Source organism: Paramisgurnus dabryanus, chromosome 1 (genome assembly GCF_030506205.2).
Source record: "Paramisgurnus dabryanus chromosome 1, PD_genome_1.1, whole genome shotgun sequence".
Taxonomy (NCBI): domain Eukaryota; kingdom Metazoa; phylum Chordata; class Actinopteri; order Cypriniformes; family Cobitidae; genus Paramisgurnus; species Paramisgurnus dabryanus.
This window is the reverse complement of record NC_133337.1, coordinates 69,218,365-69,239,788: the sequence shown is the minus strand read 5'-3', so window position 1 is coordinate 69,239,788 and position 21,424 is coordinate 69,218,365. Positions and strand designations below refer to the sequence as shown.

The following is a 21,424-nucleotide window of genomic DNA, read 5'->3' as shown; positions in this document are numbered from 1 at the left end:
TATATATATATATGTGTATATATATATATATATATATATATATATATATATATATATATATATACACAAATTTATAAATTAGTTTGTTTTTGTTTTGGAGCACACTACTCTTATCTCTATTCAATCAATTCTGATTTTATGTAGATTTTAACGACGCCTGTAGTTTCGCTCCAGGTCATTGGGTGGCACTGGAGCTTGGCAGCAATAGGTTTGGCGCCTTCATTACTTCTTCCTTTCCTGAAAAATCGACAAGGCTTTGACGCGTGCTGTCGCTTGCCTTGTTCTACCAAATTGCAAATCTGGATTTAAAGTCTGTAGTGTGTGATTTCACAAACGAAAGACGTTTTCAAAAATAACAGGTAAGTTCATTTCTTCGTGTCTGTATGGTATTGGTTAGGTCTACGGGAATTTAAGATATATGTGTTACAATACGGTTAGGCCTGGAGGAGCCGGTTGCACGTTTCTGTCCATACGATTACATCTGTATGTACAAAGCGCTAGGTTATTACACGTCTAACGTTACTATATTTCCATTTGCTTTGATAGTTTTATTGTTTAAAGCGTGTTTTGTTGGCTGTCCTGTTAATAAAAGCATCCCGCTACTTCTTCTCTCCCTATTTTTTACGTTGTAGTAGCACTACTAATGTCATCATTATCATAATTCGGTTTTTTTATTAATATAGAGCAATAATTTATATATAAAACTGTGTTCTGAAACTCCTTTATTAGCATTCATATGGCAACAAGTCATAATCATGTTCTTAATTTAAGAAGAAGAGTACAGTATGCAATGCATAAAGAGCACTTGTGGGTTTTAGGAATAAAATTAAAGGTTAGTGTTTTGAATTTAACGATATGTGGACAGGACTTCGCTAAAAATAAATAATTAAATGGTTTTCAATACATAATTCCATTATGAATCATCAGCTGTTTACCATTATTTGTATGTGCATTTTCGGCCTTATACTCCAGTAGTATTAATGGTGTAAAGTGTATTGGGTTTTGTTTCAGTAAGGGAACACAAACCTTTTAACACTTTCAGGTTACAGGGGTTATTACAACGTATAGCTTAGCTTTAGTTAAGATGTCCCAGACTAAAATGCATGTTAGAGGTGTCTTAATTTAAAAACACTTTTTACTGACATATCTTGACACACAAGTGTTATTGTTTTGTCTCAAGATGCACTCCAGTATAGTTTTTTGTAAGGTTTGTTTGTAAAACGACTTAAAAATCCTAATATAACTAAGGCCTAGTCCTAAATTAGTCTAAACCCTGTCTGGTAAACCGCCCCGTAAGGTTCACAATGATAGATATTATCCTGAACTGATAGGGGCGGGGGGCACTATTGCATCAGAGTGTGACGACCACCAGAAACAAAAGCATGAGGCTGAGCATTGTCAGAAAACAATGTGGACAGCTACAGGGATTTTAAGGTCAAATAAGTACACCAGGTACAACATGTTCCTGGATAAATATTCTTGGTCAGCAATATTTCTATCAACCAGTGAGATTTTAGGATTAGATAGATACAGACAGGCTTGTAAAACATTCTTATTACTGCTGATTTTAAGTTCAGATTTAAGGAAGGACTGTGTTTTTGGCAGGAATGTTTCTTGCCATCTTACTTGGCAAAATCACCTCAACCTTCAGTTTTGCACTAGAAACAATGCTGGTGTGAAAGCACAATGCATGCATGCTGGGTATGCACCTGTTACTTTACTGTTGTTTAGTGGAAAGGTAAATTCAAACTTTTTTCTTGATTTCTCATTTTAGCAGTAAGACTAGTCTATTATGTCCCGTTTTTTTGCCACCGGATCCGACAGTGAGTCGGAAGAATCATCTTCCGCCGATGAGATCACCCCAAAAGCAAGCGGGACCACTTTTAATAAGCAGTGAGTAGATGTTTTTGTATTGTTTATTTTTTGTGTTGTGACCCGTTTTGATGCAGTAGTTGACTTGACTTGTTTCTCTTTAGGGTCCTGTTGCTAAGTGATGATGAGGAGGACACTAAGAGAATAGTACGCAGTGCTAAGGACAAGCGGTTAGTGCTCACTTATTATATGACTGTAATTTTCTTTCTTTAATGTTTTAAATTACATCTTTATCACTTTGTCTAATGAAGGTGAATAGGGTGTTGTCAAGTTCCAAAATAATTGTAAAACATCTCTTAAGCAATTCATAAATCAAGTATGGCAAACATTCAGACAAAAAGTACATATTAATAGTAAGAAGTGATCAGTATTCTTCAGGATTTCTGTGGTTTCACCAATCTAAATATGCTACATTTATAACCTGCTCTTCACACATCCTGATTTTTTCCAGGTTTGAGGAGCTCACCAACTTAATCAAGACCATTCGCAATGCCATGAAGATCCGAGACATGTCCAAATGCCTGGAGGAGTTCGAACAGTTGTGTCGAGCGTTCAATAAAAGTAAAACAATCGTGGACAAGGAGGGGGTGCCGCAGTTTTATGTCCGCCTGCTCGCTGATCTAGAGGACTACCTCAACCAGGTATGTAGAAGACACTGCAGACATATCAAACAGAAAGTCTATAGTCAAATATTTCACGAAGAGACACATTACCAGGTGCTTTGTGAGTGGTGAATAACTTTGTCTTTGTAAATAGCTATGGGAGGACAAGGAAGGGAAAAAGAAGATGAACAAAAACAACGCTAAAGCCTTGAGCACGCTGCGTCAAAAGATTCGCAAATACAACAAAGAGTTTGAAACGGAGATTGCTAGCTATAAAGAGGTAAAGTAAAATGCTATTGTTTTGTGGACACGCTTGAAATTTCATGGCCGTTCTGTGGTGTAAGCTGTGTTACTCTGTTTTTTATTTTAGAACCCAGAGCAGTCAGCTGATGAAGAGGAGGAGAAGGATGAAATTGAGAGTGGTTAGCCATCTCACCATATGTGTCTTTGAACTGATATAGGTTCGGTTGATTTGCTTTTCAAGTTGTGTTATAAAAAATGTATTTGTTGAGCAGGCTCATCCTCTGAAAGTGATGACGAGGGTGAAGATGACGGTGCAACAGCCAAGAGCTTTATGAAAAAGAAGCCTCAGGAGGAGGAGAAGAAAGCCCCAGAGGCCAGCAAGTTCCTCAAGGGCGCAGCTGTAAGTCTAATATTTCACAATGTAACTTCACCAGGCACTTGCAGAAATAATTCACCCGTGTGTTAATTACTGTCATGTATTGTGATGAGACACAAACTCATTTAATCTGAATATGAACCACTTTGCATTGGTATTAGGATGAAGAGTCTGAGAGTGATGATGACGACGACGACGATGATGATGATGAGCATTGGGGTTCGGACTCTGTGGACAGCGGTAGTGACAGTGATGACAACGAAGGAACTGCAGCATCATTGGCCGTAGCCTTCCTTAAAAAGTATGTGCTTCAGCGTCAAGCTGTTTAGTCTCTCGCATGTTTATCTTTACGTGTATATTCAAATGTCTGTCTTTACTTGATCCTCACAGAACACAAGATGGCGATAAACCATCTGATCGCAAGAAGGATCCAAAGAAGAAAAGAGTCCAGAAGATTGATCGACTGGTGGAAGGGGGTGAGGAAGAGGGAGGAGAGGGAGAGGAGGGAGGGTGGGAGAAGGTGAAGGGAGGTGTACCACTGGTGAAGGAGAAGCCCAAAATGTTCGCTAAAGGCACAGAGATCAACACTGCTGTGGTGATAAAGAAACTCAGTGAGATCCTGCAGGCACGAGGCAAGAAGGGAACAGACAGGTATAAAAAAAGACAATAACAAAAGACAGACTGTTGCATGTGTAACCCAGTTACTGAACACATCTCTATGGTGAACATGCAAGTTTTTAAAAGTCGTATTTTGTAATTGATCCAATAAAAAAGTGTGTGCTTTCTTAATAATGTGGTGTTGTTGTTTTTGTCTGGCAGAGCTGCTCAGATTGAGCTCCTTCATGCTCTCGCAGGCATCGCTAATGAGAATAACCTCGGTGAGGGCATTCTTGTCAAAATCAAGTTCAACATCATTGCCTCCCTTTATGACTATAACCCCAACCTGGCTGCGTTCATGAAGGTAAGACATGTGTGTAGTAATTTGAATTTAAAAGTGACATAGAATGATTGAACGTGGTATTATCCTTGTTTTGTGATGTGACATGTAGACAACAAAATTTTGGTTGTGTCTGTAATGCCTTAGAAGCTTCCTAAAAACCTCTCTCAGATAGCTATATTATGAATGAGAGTTTTAACTAAGACTTGGTAAAATGTTTATTCATTCTGTCACCTTTAAAGCCTAAGTATAGTGTGTGTGGCACCAATTTCGTCACGCATCATATAGGGCCCTGTAAAATCTGTTTTATTTTTTCCCAAATTTCCAAATTTTTACCATTTACCGTTGTTTTATTCATAAAAAGAGTGTGCCTTTAATGTTAATGATTAAAATGTACACATACAAAAGGAATGACCTTTTATGAATTTATTGAGGAAACATTTTTTCACATTCCCTGTTTGCAGTAGGGCTGCTCAATTATGGGAAAAACGGGATAACCCAATTACTGTAATGACTGTAAAAACATGCATTTATAAATTTCTTCTCCCGGTCTGCATTTCCCCCAGACATACGTTCTTCTCCCACACAAAAACAGAATTTTATTCAAAATATGTAAAATTCCGAGATAAAAACCAGACTCTGTGTTCATTTGCCGATTCCCGTGATTGTGGAAATTATAGGCCCCTAATCATATTCATGATCTTTGATCGTGTTGCTCGCCTAAGATTTTTTACACACTGTGGTATAGGGTTAGGCAGTGTTTAAAATGTATCGATTTCGACTCCCTTTATTGGATCCGATTGCTAACGATTCTTTTTTTGCGATTTCAAAAAGGTGATCTGAGGTGTAGCTATTATAAATGTGACTGTTGTTATGGTGCATTCTCATAGATGTGATCAGAGTAACACTCGTCTAAAGCAATAAACCCTGTAAAGACTTTTACCCGTTTAAAATTGCATGTTTTTTCTTGCATCCAGTTTCTTATCAATATTTCATGTTTTTCATCTTGATGTTCTTAAAAATCTAAGTTGTGGTTTTACTGTGTGTTTACACCAGACACTGAAGAGGCTGCAAAAACGTGCTATTCGCGCCTAGTTGGACGCTTGAACATTTTGAGTTTTCTTGCTTCTTTCACACTTTAAATTCTAGTCATTCAAGACATTCACATGTAAGTTTGTGTCATGGGAGGGGCTTACATAGCTCAAATTGAGTAAACTTACCAGATTGTTCGACCTCCTCACTCACTTTCTTCCAAACAAGATCGTTTTAATTCCTGTAAAAGTACGAAGATGTCTCGTGTAGCGATGATGATTGTCCTCCATTGTTGTTTTTCTGCCTTCGCTCGCTTCCTGTAATCACATCACTGCTAGAGCAAGCTCCTGATTGGTTAACGCGGCGCAAAAATCTGTCAAAGTTCTGATTTTTCAACTCGCGCAGATTATGCAGCAACGCTCAATTGGTATGGTCTTTGCATTGACTCAACATGTTATTCACTCACGATTGCTGCCCTTTTTGCGTCTGTTTTGAATGCACCATTAGAATGTATGTACTTACATTATTATGCTATTTTAATGTCATATTAAATCAGTGAGATAAAATGTTCTTAAAAAGACAATCCTATCGACATTATTTCTGGGCCATTTAACCGCTACTTAAAGTAGCTATCATGACAGGCCTATTTACAGCTGAACATAAAAACTTATTTAGGAGGTTTAAAACAAACAAACATGACTAGGCTAGCTCTAAATGGTTTTTAACTCATTTTCCCTTGTAACGTAACACTTACCTAAATGATGGCAACCCAACAACAGAAAATGCATGCAGCCCTTTACCATAAATGTTGTGATTGATATGTCACACTCCTGTGTGTGCCGTCCTTTTGAAGTGAAGGAGAAGGGGTCTCACGTGTAGCATGTACCGTCACTGCCCCTGCACTTCTGTTGATGGTAACTAATGAAGAGCACTCGGCAGAGTCAGCACTCGGGATGCACAACGCATCAAACAGAGTGCATGCTTTTGATTTGATGCGATGAACCAACTGCAGATGCTTTTCCATATTGCTGGTGACCCACCTTGCAACATAATAGTTGTCACAATAATTACTCTATTTGCAAAATGCAGCCACACTTCAGAGCGCCTTCCACCACGGTCCATCGTGTGATCTGACTTTAGTATTCGAACAGAAAGTCCTGTGCACTGTGCGCAGATGGTTATAGGTCAAATGAATCAGGTATTGTCAGATGACGTGAAAATGATGTGACCGTGCGGCCCAGAATCGTTAAGTGGAATTTAAATTGTAATTTTATAACAAGGATCCGATTCCTTTCTTTCGGATCCGATTACAGAATTGGAATCGAAAATTCGATTCCCAACCCTACTGTGGTTTTACTCTATAGCCCTGTACAATTCCAGACCCAACAACAGGTGAGGAGGCGGTAATAAAGAAATAAATTAAAAATATAGCTGCAAGCAGCGATTCGGGGCCAAGCACCTTTAGCGCAATGAGCACCCAAAGCACAGCAAGCAACATAGAAGGTATCAATCACCCAATGCTCACTGACCACCCAAGGTGCATCAAGAACACAAAGCGCAGCAAGTACCCAAAGCGTTGCAATGTCAGAGCAGAACCACCGCAGTGCAGAGCAGCAACAGAAAACATGGCAAAAATAGAACATATGTGAACTACAGACAGGTCAAGAAGAATAGGTGGGAAAGAACAAAACTTTAATAGAAGAAATTAACACCTGCCTCAGGTGGGATTCGAACCCATGAACTCAGGATCTCTATGCATACGACTTAGTGGATGCGCCACTCAACAGACACAGCTCAAGGGGCAGCAGGAAAGAGATTACAGAAATGCAAGCATTGACATTATGCCAATCACCAAAGATGTAGAAATGACACCGCAGAGCAGAAATCACAGAAATACAATGTATATGAGAATCAAAAAGCTCAAGTGAGATTGAAGACAAGAAGAACATTCCGTAGAGTAACGCTATAAAATGTAATATAAAGTAATTAACTATGACAAATAGACAACATCACAGGGACGATCAACTTTACAGAGGTTTTTCTCAAAAAAATTCCTAGGTGCAAGAAAAATCTGTTCAGTCATTTCTGTGCGGATTGCTCCAAACATTATACGAGCAGAACCTGGCATAAAATAAACAAAATTTGTAAAAGGAGTAGCGAAAAAATCATTTACCATATTCCTTACAATAACACATGAACAGAATGATGGAAAATGACAAACGAGGTATCGTTGCAATCGGCATAAACCAGTGAATACAATTTCACAAAGAAAATTAATATCCGACAAAGTATTCAGAAGTTATGAGCAGTTCTATAAGAACTGTTATAGTTTATAACCCCTAGGTGGCGCTGTATTCTGACTTCCCAGATACAATCAGGACATCATGCCAAAGCTTCCTACCGATTTTTGCGCCAATATATCCAATACTTCAAAAGTTATAACAATTTATGACAAATTTCAAAATGGCGGACAGGCGGTTCGGTCAAACCCGGCATAATACACATCGACAGATGCGGCATGAGGTAAGGAATCCGTAGACACCAATATCATAATTTTCTGACAAACGATTCAGAAGTTATGCGCAAAAATAGCCTTTTTTACTATCTCATGACCCATAGGTGGCGCTGTCACCAAATTTGGCATGGACCCCCAGTTCATGGTCGACATGAAGCGTACCAAATTTCATCTCGATTGATCAAAGAATGACCGAGGTACAGCTTCAGAACCAATTTTGCGTCAATCTCGTTAAGTTCACGCATTAATTACTTTTAAATAAAGAAAAATATCAAAATTCTGTTCAGTCATTTCTATGCGGCTCACTCCAAAGATCACATGTGCCAAATCTCATAAGAATTGAACCAAATTTGAAGGAGGAGTAGCGAAAAAACGAAATACTGTACATTTCAAAATGGCCGCTACTGTAATGGGGAGTCTTACTGTAAGGTATTAAAAACAATAAGCATGAGGAGAGCAATCACGTGTACTAAGTAGAATTTTCATAGAGCAAATGGATCATGAGTTATAACCATTTGAACATTGAATTTTTGAGATGATGGTGGCGCTATAGAGTTACTGCTAGAGACCCCATTTTTGGCCACATGACTATTTATGACCACCACTACAACTGTGCCAAATTTCATCATTTTCCTACATACGGTTCATAGGGCTGCCATAGACACCAATGGCTAAGAAGAAGAAAAAAGTACAATTCCAATAGGTGTCTCAGCACCTTCGGTGCTTGACCCCTAATAACCTGTTTGTTATGTAATACATACATATATACATACATGTTTTTTCGGTTTATGTTTAATCTCCTGAAAAAAATAACTTCTCCTTACACACAGACCTCATGATTTAAACACTTATGCTGATTAGGTGGTGTCATAATGCCCTCTAGTGATTTTAATTCAGATTTCTTCTCTCTCTCTTTAGGCTGACATGTGGAAAAAGTGTTTGGAATGCATTGATGAGCTGCTGGACATCCTGTTTAACAACACCAATATCTTTATTGGAGAGAACATTGCTGAGGACAGCGAGAATCTGGCAGTCTCTGACCAGGTCAGCATTACACATTCTGAAGTAATGCCTCTCTTGTTTGAGTTACACCCATTTGTTTCCCTTTAAGAAATAATATTTACTTTAAGATAGTGTAATGTAAGGCTAGTAGAAAAACTGTCTAGTCACTGGGTAACCTGAATGGCAACTAATTGATGACCTCAGATGCAAAATCCGATAAACGCCTCCTTTGTCAAAGATGAGATTTGACATTAACATGCTCTCAACATGTGTCATTTAAATGAGGGTTTGGGAACTTACAGCAAAGCACTGATGACCACAGGTTTAATCGAGACAGCGCAAGCTAGCTAATCTTTTACCTTATAACGCAGGTAGTGATGATTCTCTCAGACCAATCAGCGATCTACAGTGTTTTCACATCACGTTTTAGTATCAGCTCGGCTCGCTTGGAATCCCAACTGAGGTGGTACTAAAAAAAGTATCGGGTACTACTTACTGCACCCAGTGGAAAAGCTCCCAAAAGTAAGCAGACCTAAACCAAACCGTTGGGGTACTATGCAATGGAAAAGCGGCATTAGTTTAGTGGTTCTCACACTGGAGGCTGTGGCATTTGACATTTTATCAAATACATTAATTTACCGTAAATTCTGTGTATTTAAACCTCAGAAAAATAAGGCTATAACCAAGAGCTTTGCATTGTATATTTAAATATGTTTATAAAACTTAACATTTTAATTAAACTAATGTTTTATGTCATACGTTTTCTTTGTGGAGGTGCTGTATACAAAGGGGCCGCATGCATAAAATCTTTGAGAACCACTGCCTTAGTACCAAATCCACTTAATTCCAGCTATAGGCCATTCAAAAGCAACAGTTTGCTGACAAATACACCAACAGCAAATTCCTCTAAGGCTGGGTACACACCAAAAGATTTTTTACATCTTATAAGATTTAAAAAATTTGATAGACCACAAAAATGAGGATAAAAAATCCTAGATTTAACCGTTTTGCTCCTATAAAAAGATTTTTAGTCTCGACTGTGAACACAGGAAACCCCACAAAATCTCGTGAGACTTCAGAATAAGCATGGTGGATGATATGCAGGAAGACTTTTCAATGATAGTGCTTGGAATAATTTTTACAAGACTCGTATAAACATTCGTGCTGTTGCCACAAATCAACAAGCTGATCCTCCATCTCTGCTGTCCACATCAACTTCACTTTGGCCATTTCTCAATCCGAAGGCTGCAGCCTGCGGAGGTCGCATATGCAGGCTGCATACGTCATGAAACCAGGAAAACCGGAGCCGCGCCGATCGTAAATATTCAACATGGCGAATATTTACGATTTACGATCGGCGCGGCTCCGACGTTCTTCCGAACAGGTTTGGACACTCTAAACACACCTCACACGAAGGGAAAATAATCTGTAGAACCATCGTGATACTCGGGACATAGCTAGGATTGTCAGAAGGGGGGAAATCGGGCCAAAATCAGCCCGATTATCTTTTGGTGTGTACCCATCATAAGTGCACATAAGATGAAGATTAATTGACCGGGTATCAGATTTAAATTTTGGTCCGTTGTGAGTCCTTGGACCTGAATACAACCTGATGTGACGGTGACATGGGTCACAACGCCCCCCCTAAAGTGTGGTTTAGTTTCTTCATTTTTACAATATGACTTTCATTACTTGGAATGTTTCTAGTTGTATCTTCAGTGATTTTGATCTGTTTACAGTCTTTCCCAAAGAAGTGGATTTTTGTGTCAAAAGCATGCACTTTTGTCTTGAAGGGTTTGACAGTAAAAACAATCAAATTTGTTAAATACTAGGGATGCACCGAAATATTCGCCCACCGCAAATTTTCGGCCGAAAGATTTTTATTACGAAACAATACGGCCGAAATGTTGTGTGACGCAAACAGAAACCGCGACCTGTACCTGCTTGTCTGAAGCAACATCTGCGGTGTGGACGTATTTAACAGCAAAAAGGCGCTAAAGTGAGCAGCTTTCTGTAGGCACAGTGCGGTTGAATGTGTCAGACGTAATCGATCAGAACTCTTGATGTGAAAACTTTAGAGAGAGTCTCATACTGTAGTCCATTAGCATACATTTGCCGAATAAAGCAATGAAAAACAACGTAATGTCAGGGAACTACGCTGCGACCAAAATGGTCACACATGCGACCTTTTAAACTGCCATTGCGACTAGGGGTGCTAAACAATAAATCATTGATTAATCGTTAGCAGAATAAAAGTTTTTGTTTACATCATATATGTTTGTGAACTGTGTATAATAAATTTGTATAAATAAATGTACACACATGCATGTATATGTTTTAGAAATGTTTACATGTGTATATACATTTGTATATTTATATATAATTTATATTATATATAAATATACATACTTAATATATACATTTTTTTTTTTCTTAAAATTATACATGAATGTGTTCATATTTATATATATATATATATATATATATACATATTTATTATACACAGTTTACACACATATGTGATGTAAACAAAAACTTTTATTCTGCTAACGATTAATCGCGATTAATTGTTTAGCATCCCTAATTGCGACCCTAATTTTTTATGGGTCTCAAATGTATCACTGATTATTTTTTTCCTACCTTATGTTTTAGGCAATATGCTATGATTTACTATGAGCATTTATTAAAACAGAAATGTTTTTTTAAGAATACGTTTTATAATGTGCTCTGAGCCTTCAACACATCAAGTTGGCTTCATTTTGCGTGAAAGCACGTCGTGTCTCTCCCGGTGGCCGTTCGGGTGCTTTGTTTCTCAATGAATAGACCCCTTTATCACCCACGTCACTGTGACGTCTCCGCTCTAGCTGGAGGCAAAAAATAAGTAGTAACTCATAGCCGACGCGCTAAAAGTTTGAGTTTTTGACTTTAAAATGTCATCTTGTTGTGTTTTGGGCTGCCAGATTAGAAGGAACAGCACTTTTGTTTCAAAAATAAAGTTTTACCGGATCCGGGCAGACATTTCTTCACAGAAATCAAGAAGACAATTGTGGTTGAATGCAATACGGCGTACAGACTAGACGGAGACGATCATAAATAAATACTCGTGTTTGCAGTGCACACTTCATATCAGGTAAAATTATCTATGCATATGTACTGTTGTGTTGGTTTTATCTAGTACAAATCAGCAAGTTTCTGTTTTATAGGTGAAAAGTCGCCAACCGCGCTATTGTTTAGCTTAAACGTTAAACAAACATACAGCGATAGATGTGTATGCCATCGTTTGAATAGTCTCTTAAAATAATCCACATTGCTTATCATAGTTAGCCCAGTGATAGATTACATAAGACAGTAAGCCTAGACAAAATTACCCAAATCCACCTGAAAGTAATTCATATGTTGTCTAGGAAATATCTAAAACCTGGTTAAAATCGCAAGAGTTAATTAACAAAAATACCTGTCACGGTCCCGCAGAATCAGTGACTGTACATATCCGGACAGATCCTAAACTAATTCTGCATCCATGTTTAATAAATCCCTCCTAAAACGAGCAAAGCTCAAGCTGACTCAAGATATAAAAAATCGCAAAGCTGTAAGTAAAGTTACCTGTCACCGGACCGCAAGTAGACTTTTAAATCTGAAATAATGAGTGGATAAAGCTTTTTTAATCGGTAAGAGAGAAATAGAAAGATAGAGCAGAAAAGGTAAAAGTGCCTATCTAATAGAAATTATAACATCAGTCACATTTGTAATCTTTAGACCTGCACTGTCTATTAATATACTATACATAGTATTGTATATATTGAGTTTGAATATAAAGGGGTCATCTAATTGCTTCATATATCAATGCAAAAACAGTAAGTGTTATTGTGGTGCTTTGACAAACAGTGTCAGCTTTGTTCATGGCAATGTTTTTATGTGGAGCGACTGTTTATCCTGCGCTGTTTGGGATTCACCCTCGGTCTCTGTGTGTGTGCGCGTTTAAGTGCCCTCAATAGTGCATACCAGAGACTTGTTTCAAAAAGCAAGCGAACATAAAATCTTACTGTTCTTGACAGGGCACATACAAACAAAATGCTCTCCATAGTATTTCTAATAAAAACATTTGTTTGTCTTAAGTGTATGTATAGATTACAGTCAGAAACCAGTCTGTGCTTATTTGTTCTTAAAGAGACAGTAACCTCAATTAACATAAGTCTGTGTCATTAATGTTAATCAAACAACCAAAGACAAAGAGATATATAATAATAATTATATTTAATTCAAACAATAAGGACAGTGTTATGATTCCTTCAATTTGATTTCTGTACCTAATGCTAATTTCAGACCTTACTTAATGTGCAACTTTTTTTTATAAATGTTTGCCATTTCTTTATTTGTTATTAGATTTTTCCCACCCGCTTTTTGCTGATCCAAAGAATAATCCGATCTGTGCCTCAAAAACTGTAATGTGATCCGAACTGTGAGTTTTGTGATCCGTCAAACCCCTAGTAAAGTTAGTACACAGTGATAGCCATAAATGTAATGGTAGTAATAAATGGCATAATTTATTTTCGGTTTTCGGCCAAGAATTTTCATTTCGGTGCATCCCTATGAAATACCATTGACTAAAGTGACATTTATGAAAGATAAGGCATTTCAGTTTGTGACCTTTTTATTGCCATTAACTCTTTCACCGCCAGCGTTTTTTAAAAAAAGTTGCCAGCCAGCGCCAGCGTTTTTCATGATTTTCACCAAAGTTTAATGCCTTCCAGAAAATGTTTTTCTTTAAATATTTAAACATACAATATACCAAATGAAAGAACAGACCCTCTGCTTTCAAACAAAAAACCGTTTCATCCTACCTTTAGTGGTTCTTTTGCAATCAGCTTTTGAATATGGGTAGGTTTTTACAAAAACACCATATTTTGAGCAAAAAGCAGAGATAATTCCATTTTTTCACTTTTCATAGAGATCCCATTCAGAGCGATCTTTAAAACAGACACGGACATGCAGCAGCTTGCCATAGGGCAATACTTCCGGTTTTAAAAAGTTGCGGAAGGGCGCCACCTGGTGGATAATAGCGGTATTGCGGAAAGACGGAAAATCTCGTCATTGGCGGGGAAGCGTTTTCTCTTAATTGACGAGATATCTCGTCAATGGCGGGAAAAGAGTTAAAGTAAAATTACTGAACCAAAACATAAGAGCCTGAAAAAAAATGCTCATTTACATGAAAACACGCACTTTGACGCAAGACGCACTTTGACTTTGCATCTGAACTCCTCAATTATTCTTTAGGCAGCCATACATATGAACTGGTCTGTTTTGGGTTCACCTTACCCCAATTTTGATGCATTTTTAGTATGCCTGTTTTGTTTTATTTTATTTTTTTTAATGAACATTAGGGGTGGGCGATAAACCGGTATGATAGTAATTACCGGTATTGTCACGCCCTGGTATGTATTTTGCAAAACCGTTGATACCGGCATTGCATATTTTAAATTCTGTTTTTGCACTTATAAGGGTTCCCGCGGGGTGTTAAAAAAACTAACCTTCAGAAAATTATATCTAAGGCCTTAAAACGACCAGATCTTTCATCCTAGGACTTAAATTTAACTTTCTGAATTTAAATTTTTTTAAGACCCCGCGGGAGTTTACCCAAGTCTTAAAAGTCATACCTCCGTTCCCGAGATGCGCTGTCCACAGAAACACAAGACGAAAATCTCAGATCGCACTTCAATCCATTTTTTTCAATTCATTATTTTTTTAAGAGGATGCACATCATAGTGCACGCAAATCCTGACAAAGTCTATATTTCAGGTGTTGTGATTTGTATACAGCGAGTTTGGCGAGAAACAAGCCCGTGGCTTACCTAAACATTGCCAGGTTCTGAAACATAAGAGGACCCAGAAGCGAACAAAATCAACACTGCTTTGTTGAAAATCAATTTAAAACAGTCGGGCTGTCGAGTCCCAAGGCAGTGTTATACATTTAGTAGGCTTTTTTTACCTCACTGCTTCAAAGGCGTTTAACGTTGTTACTCCCTTTTCACTCAGATCTGCTCTCTACTGCGCCCTGCACGCACTCACCAGCGAGTGGAGGATGGAAAGCAAGAAATTACCGTAATAAACCATAATTTGCCAAAAAGTGTAATTTATCTTCTTTTAGGAACCATTCGTTTTTTTTATAGCGCAAATGGTTGAGCAGTTACGGTTAAATGAATAACGCTTTCAGAGTCCTTTAGCAGATAACGTAAGCAACATGCCCAACACATTAAAAACAGCCTTTAATGCTAAATTTCGTTTTCTTAATGCAGATTTATTAATTAGAGAGGCTATTAAACAATACATAGTGCATATTTACGCAAAAAAACGAGTGGAGTGTTTTGGCACTGTGAATCTGCTGGTTAATTAACTTAAATGCAATAAATACATTTATTAAATATATTACTAACTTGTATTAATAAACTGCATTTATTAATGCGTTCAGGGATTAATAATAATTTAAAGTGAGATGGCATCTCCCATCAGATGTTCATATTATCAACAAAAAGAAAATCTTGTTCTTTTGTATATTTATAAATCAAACAGACACAAGATATACACAGCACACAGCTTTAAAGTTGTTGGATGTAGCGTAAAACATTGTAATAAGGCACATAGCCTACCAGCAAATGACCATACTAATTTCCATACTTTCATACTTCCCATATTAGTGACAATATGCATAAGAAGATGAGTCCACCCATTCACACAATGGCACTTTTAAAGGAAAAAATGGGAAAAGATAAAAAATCATGTCTATGTCCAATCCCTCACTTATTAGTAACATAAGGTTAAAAATACAAATTTTGCCAGTAATTTAACAAAGGTTTACTACAGTGTGACTCCAAACCGTAATACCGCTATACCGGCTGAAGAGTGGAAAATACCATGATATGAATTTTTGCTCATACTGCCCACCCCTAATGAACATGATTTATACAAACAAAGTTAATGGTCTGCTTAAACATGCTACAGCACCGCCTTAAGTCTTCCTATCTGCTTGTTTTTAGTCGTAGTGCAGGTGCTTTAGGCTAAATTTAATTAATGATTAATGATTGTAAACTGTTTGACAAATAATTTTACAATTACCATAAAAATTTTAAAAAGTAAAACTGAAAAACAATTATCACTAATCTAATCGCTAAGCATATTTTTCTTAGCCATTCCGTGTCCGTGGCTGTATTTTGACTCTGGTGGAAAGAATGGATGAAGAATTCACCAAAATCATGCAGAACACCGACCCTCATTCACAAGGTAAAGTAGATCCTGATTTCAGTCATTTCACAAGCTCGTCTGAGTGGGCCCGCAATCCTTTGGTCTATGTTTTTGTGGCTTTATACCGGTTCTTCTCTTGTTCTTGCAGAGTATGTTGATAATCTAAAGGATGAGGGTCATGTTTGTGGCATCATTGACCGACTTCTACAGTATCTGGAGACTAAAGGCAGCACAGAGGAAGTGTGTCGCGTCTATCTGCGCAGGATCATGCACACCTACTATAAGTTTGACTACAAGGCACACCGACGCAGCCTGGGTCTACAGGGAGAGACTAAAGTGAGTCTAGAATTTAGTGTTTCAAAGCACCATTGCAAAGTTATAGCTATCACCCATTAAAGTCTGTGTTTCATCCGTTTGTCAGGATGCAGAAGATGCTCTGACTTTCTAAGCTTAAAAATTCATATAACTGAATAATAATTGTTGCAGTTTCTAAAAATCAATGTGTTGAACAATGTTTAATGCAAAACAAAAAATCTTAATTCTTCCAGTATGTTGGAAGTAAAATGTTGCTTTGGATAAAAGCATCTGCTTAGGGCCTAAATGTAAATGGTCCTTCATACCCTCACATTGTCCCCAGGTCAGCCTTTTAATTGAGCCGTGCTATATCAGCACTTTTTGGTTGGTGATGAGAGTTTAAACTTAGCGGTTAACCTTTGCCCTCTCTCAGATATCTCTGTTTTGTCTCTTTTAGTCGGAACAGGATCAGGAGGAAAGCGAGGGAGAGGATAGTGCTATTATTATGGACCGTTTGTGTAAGTTTATTTACGCTAAGGACCGCACAGACCGCATCCGCACATGCGCTATCCTATGCCATATCTACCATCATGCCCTGCACAGTCGCTGGTACCAGGCCAGGGACCTAATGCTTATGAGTCACCTACAAGACAACATCCAGCACGCCGACCCTCCTGTCCAGGTACAAACGCACAAACTTACTTTAGGTGTTTTCGTCTAAAGACAATCTTTAGCCCAGAAATTGGTTAATGGTTTTTTTATCTTTCAGATTTTGTACAACAGGACCATGGTGCAGCTAGGTATCTGTGCTTTCCGTCAGGGCATGATAAAAGATGCACACAACGCGCTCTTGGACATCCAGTCAAGTGGCAGAGCCAAAGAGCTGCTGGGACAGGGGCTTCTCATGAGGAATATGCAGGAGAGAAATGCTGAACAGGAAAAGATCGAGAAGAGGCGACAGGTAAAGCCACATTCCCGTAACGGCATACACTATACAAGAATGTAGCATATTGTTGTGTATGTGTAGTTTTATCGAACTGATGCTCTGCAAATTCCAGAATTTTGACTAAAAGTTTACCCAAGAGCTGCGATTTGGTCACTCGCACAGCTTGCAAATTCAACTGAAACGGACACCCTCTCAGGTCTGAAAGGACAAAAGTAGTAGCCTTTTTTTAATGATGTAATATTTCAAATCTGTCAGGTGCCATTCCACATGCACATTAACCTGGAGCTTCTGGAGTGTGTGTACCTGGTGTCAGCCATGCTGCTGGAGATCCCTTACATGGCAGCCCATGAGTTCGATGCCCGCCGTAGGATGATAAGCAAACAGTTCCACCACCAGCTCAGGGTGGGCGAGAGACAGCCACTGCTGGGTGAGTGAGAGAACAATAAGAGATTTACTTTAATTGATATGAATGAGAGCCAACATTGCTTTAACCTATGTTTGATTTTGTCCACAGGTCCTCCTGAGAGCATGAGGGAACATGTCGTAGCTGCCAGCAAGGCTATGAAGATGGGAGATTGGAGAACCTGCCATTCCTTTATAATCAATGAGAAGATGAACAGCAAGGTGTGGGATCTGTTCCCAGAAACACAACGTGTCCGGGAAATGCTCGTAAGGTTCGTAATGCCCGGGAAGTACTCAGTGTATAGATTCAATGTAAATATGACGTTTATGATTTTGTGACCAGGCACTGTTTCTTTATACAACATGAGGTACGTGCATAAATTTAGGGCACTTTTTTATATTTCACACTTTTTTTATTTAAGGCTTATCCCTGGAGAACCCAAGAACCCTTTTATTAGCAGCAATTAACATTGGCCAAATTTGACCCGTAGGTTCTCCAGGGTTAAAATATCAATTTAGTGCCTTATTAGGTTGAAAGTAGTGAAAAATCTAATTAAGTAAATATGTAGGGTTTTCTCAGATTAGTTGATTATTTGAGAAAAGAATCACCCGATTAATCGATTATGAAAATAATTGTTAGTTGCAGCCACTGATCTATATAAATGACTGGATTGCGCATGACGTCACACTTGTGAAGCCACCGCGCCGCCATGTTGGTATACCCAAACGTTCTATTAAATCAATGGACGTTATCAGATTTTAATGATAAAACATCACTTTACTCGTCTTCGTTTTTATATGTGAACTTACCCTGTACATTATTACAACACAAACGTCCAAAGCATGTAAATAGTTATTTACTGAAAGTTGTACATTTTGCGTTTTAATCAGTTATTATACATTCATCTTTATTACAGTATCATATCAGCAGACAGACCGCAGCATATTTAGTATTAATGACAATAAACGTGCTCATTCTGAAATCTATATAAATAATCATGCTTTGTACCGTATGTGCATGCAATAATTTGCTAGTTTTAAATTATGTTATCTAAACTTACAAGTTACCTAAACTTATTTAGAGAAATAACGCTGACCGTCACAGTGTAGCTGAATGTCAAAAAAACTTTATTTATACCCATGTCATTAACAAATGCAACAGACACACTCACCTTAACGGTTTTTTATAAATCCATTATCCTGCTCGATTAAAACATAAACATTGCAAATAACACCAGAATTAACAAATAATTAACATACACATATCCTAAAAATTAACCTTGTGTAACTGATACGCTGTAAAGGGGGTAAATTTTGATCATGATTTTGAATGGAAGTCAATGACGCTCTCTGCCGGTTGGGTATACCAAGATGGCGGCTCGAACTCTGCGCTGGCTTCACGTCACGCAGTTACGTCAAGCGTTCTATGCGCAATCCAGTCATTTATATAGATCAGTGGTTGCAGCCCTACTTTAATCTCATTTTTCAACATTTTCTTAACTTACAGGAAGATCCAGGAGGAGTCGTTGCGCACTTACCTGTTCACCTACAGCAGCGTGTATGACTCGATCAGGTACTTGCAGCCTGTTTGTACAGTAAACAAGACTGTAAAATATCCTATTATGTGAGGATTCCTCATTTCTATTTCTCCTTCTGTTGTACAGTATGGGAACTCTGTCAGAGATGTTCGAGTTGGAGTTACCCACAGTGCACAGCATCATCAGCAAGATGATCATTAATGAAGAGCTCATGGTATACAGATCATTCAATTTTATAGATTGAAAGAACAATTGAACTATTCGACACTCTGTCCGTACATATGTTTGCCCTTCTGATACACTAGGCTTCTCTGGACCAACCGACTCAGACGGTGGTAATGCACAGGACCGAGCCCACCTCTCTGCAAAACATGGCCCTGCAGCTGGCTGAGAAACTTGGTGGCCTGGTAGAAAACAACGAACGTGTCTTTGACCTTAAACAAGGCATCTATGGAGGCTACTTTAATAGAGGTAGATGGGACACTGCAATTTTAGGGAATCATATTGAAACCTCATTGTGTTTTCACAGTCTAAACTTGACTTGACTTCTCTACACAGATCAAAAAGGAGGTTACCAACAGAAGCAAGGCTATCAAAGAGGTAACTATTCATGCACTTATATCTGCAATGTAAGCAAAGCTGTATGCCTACCACTTGGCCTGTTGCACATGATGAGGTTGTTTTGATTGTTGTGCGTGCGTGTGCGTGTGTGTGTGTGTGTGTGTGTGTGTGTGTGTGTGTGTGTATACACGCACATGTTCAGCTGTGTTTCTAAACACTTATTGCTATGCAGTTCCAGAACTGAGGGGAGGTTACCACCAGAAGCAAGGTTACCAACGAGGTGGTTATGAACCTGTTAAATTAATCTTTCATCTTTTCATCCACCCATTTACCTGCTCACTCATCACTTCCTTTTTTTTTAAATAAATGCGATGGGAATTCACTTTTTGGTCGTTCAGAGGCCCTACTTCCCTCTTTCTCGTCTTCCTTGACAAACCTAAAGGCTCAATATCTTGAAATCTCTTGAAGAGTAAGTCTGTGGTTTTCTAACTGTGTCTTTCTCTTTCTGTTTTGTGTCTGTCTAACAGATCAGAAAGGAGGCAGTTACCAGCAGAAGCAGAACTATCAGCGTGGAGGTTACAGGGGTCAGAACCAAGGCTCATACTGATTCCTCTGTTTGGCTTTGCACCAATGTACATCTTTGGATCCGTTTCAATACATCAGACCGCTTAGCTTAGCTTGTCTGCCTGCTTACTGGTTTGCAGTGCTTTACCAAATCATAAACTAGGTTTTTAATCTAATAACAAAACTGGCATCCTATTAAATAATTTTTCTATATTAAGAGCTTCTGTTTACACTGCAAGTTTGAGGTATCTGGCATATCAGGCTAGGAAGAAATGTCAAGTTAATTGTGTTACAACCTGATTGAATTTAATAAAGGGTATACAGACAAAACATGACACTTCCGTCAGTTTATGTTTTGCATTGTTTTAAAACATTGCTTTTTGCAGTTTGACATAAATTTTTCCACTGGTGTCCATTAGGGGTTTATGGTTGAGTGATGTTCACCCTTGTGTAAAGATTATCGTATATGTGCTGAAGTTTGCGTTGAGCATATCTGTCATGTATTCAAACTAAAAGCCTTTCTGGCATGATTGATGTTACAGGATAAAATGGTAAAAAAAATGTCGTTGCACAACTAATTTAGTAACACAAGGAACAATCTAGGAATTTTTTGCTTGCTTTTGACTTCTCTAACACCGACAGTGAAAAAAAAACAGAAATATGTGATGATAACCACCCAGCCAAATTTAAACATGCAGGATTCTCTTCTTTAACGGTGGGGGTGTGTCTGGTTTTTGTGCTGAAACCATGCCCACTCGCAGGAAAGTTGCCCTTTCAAACACTGCTGCAACCTAAATGGATACTCATTTTCAAATAATTCCGAAAACAAATGTGGAAACACTGTAGCTCCACAATTCAGTACTACATAGTTCAGTACACAGCATTTTGTAACGTGTTTCACCAGTATATTTCTAAACAATTGTGATATAAAAAAATAATTTCTGAAGTGACTTCACATGGACTTGAATAATATTAAGACAAAAATCTTGAATGATAATGCCCACTGAACAAAATGTAAAAAATTAAACAATTGTGTTTCTGTAATAAGTTTTTAGAGTTATTTTGGTTCATACTGTAGGCAGGTCAAGGGGTTTGGGAGTTAAAGAGTTAATTTTTGCTCCTAGTTTGTTAGTGTTGTCTATTAAGAACAAAGTTCAGCATGGCCTTTTCTCTTACACATCATTTTGCTAAACCCCAAAGTCTGTCTGCTTCCCAAGACCCAAGGTCATCGGACATCTGCTCGTTTCTCTTGCTTATCATGTTTACTGCTTAGCAATTTTACTTGGATCATACAAATTCATCTGA

The 21,424-nt window shown here is 38.1% G+C and overlaps 1 protein-coding gene across 4 annotated transcripts; it reads left to right on the top strand.

Annotated features, from left to right (window-relative positions):
* Nucleotides 1–203: 203 nt before the first annotated feature.
* Nucleotides 204–20,454, top strand: eif3c (eukaryotic translation initiation factor 3, subunit C). 4 transcript variants are annotated; one of them, XM_073815893.1, is made up of 23 exons: nt 204–359; nt 1,775–1,893; nt 1,977–2,042; nt 2,324–2,513; nt 2,629–2,754; nt 2,845–2,896; nt 2,990–3,117; nt 3,255–3,394; nt 3,484–3,744; nt 3,913–4,054; nt 8,496–8,642; nt 15,760–15,853; nt 15,963–16,150; nt 16,566–16,790; nt 16,878–17,069; nt 17,310–17,481; nt 17,569–17,728; nt 18,964–19,029; nt 19,121–19,208; nt 19,300–19,465; nt 19,553–19,594; nt 19,788–19,835; nt 20,083–20,454. In XM_073815893.1, the coding sequence occupies exons 2-23, from the start codon at nt 1,793–1,795 to the stop codon at nt 20,160–20,162; spliced, it is 2,874 nt and encodes a 957-aa protein (XP_073671994.1). In that variant the 5' UTR covers nt 204–359; nt 1,775–1,792; the 3' UTR covers nt 20,163–20,454. The 4 variants fall into 4 exon arrangements, with proteins under 4 accessions (XP_073671994.1, XP_073671996.1, XP_073671995.1 ...); XM_073815894.1 differs by having other exon boundaries at nt 205–359; nt 8,496–8,621; XM_073815895.1 differs by lacking the exon at nt 19,788–19,835.
* Nucleotides 20,455–21,424: the final 970 nt, after the last annotated feature.

Excerpts from the sequence above, each read along its gene's own strand:
- eif3c (XM_073815893.1), top strand. The coding sequence starts at position 1,793 with ATGTCCCGTTTTTTTGCCACCGGATCCGACAGTGAGTCGGAAGAATCA. Across the intron at positions 15,854-15,962 it reads CACCGACCCTCATTCACAAG|AGTATGTTGATAATCTAAAG; the intron begins GTAAAGTAGATC and ends TTGTTCTTGCAG. Across the intron at positions 17,482-17,568 it reads CGAGAGACAGCCACTGCTGG|GTCCTCCTGAGAGCATGAGG; the intron begins GTGAGTGAGAGA and ends TTTTGTCCACAG.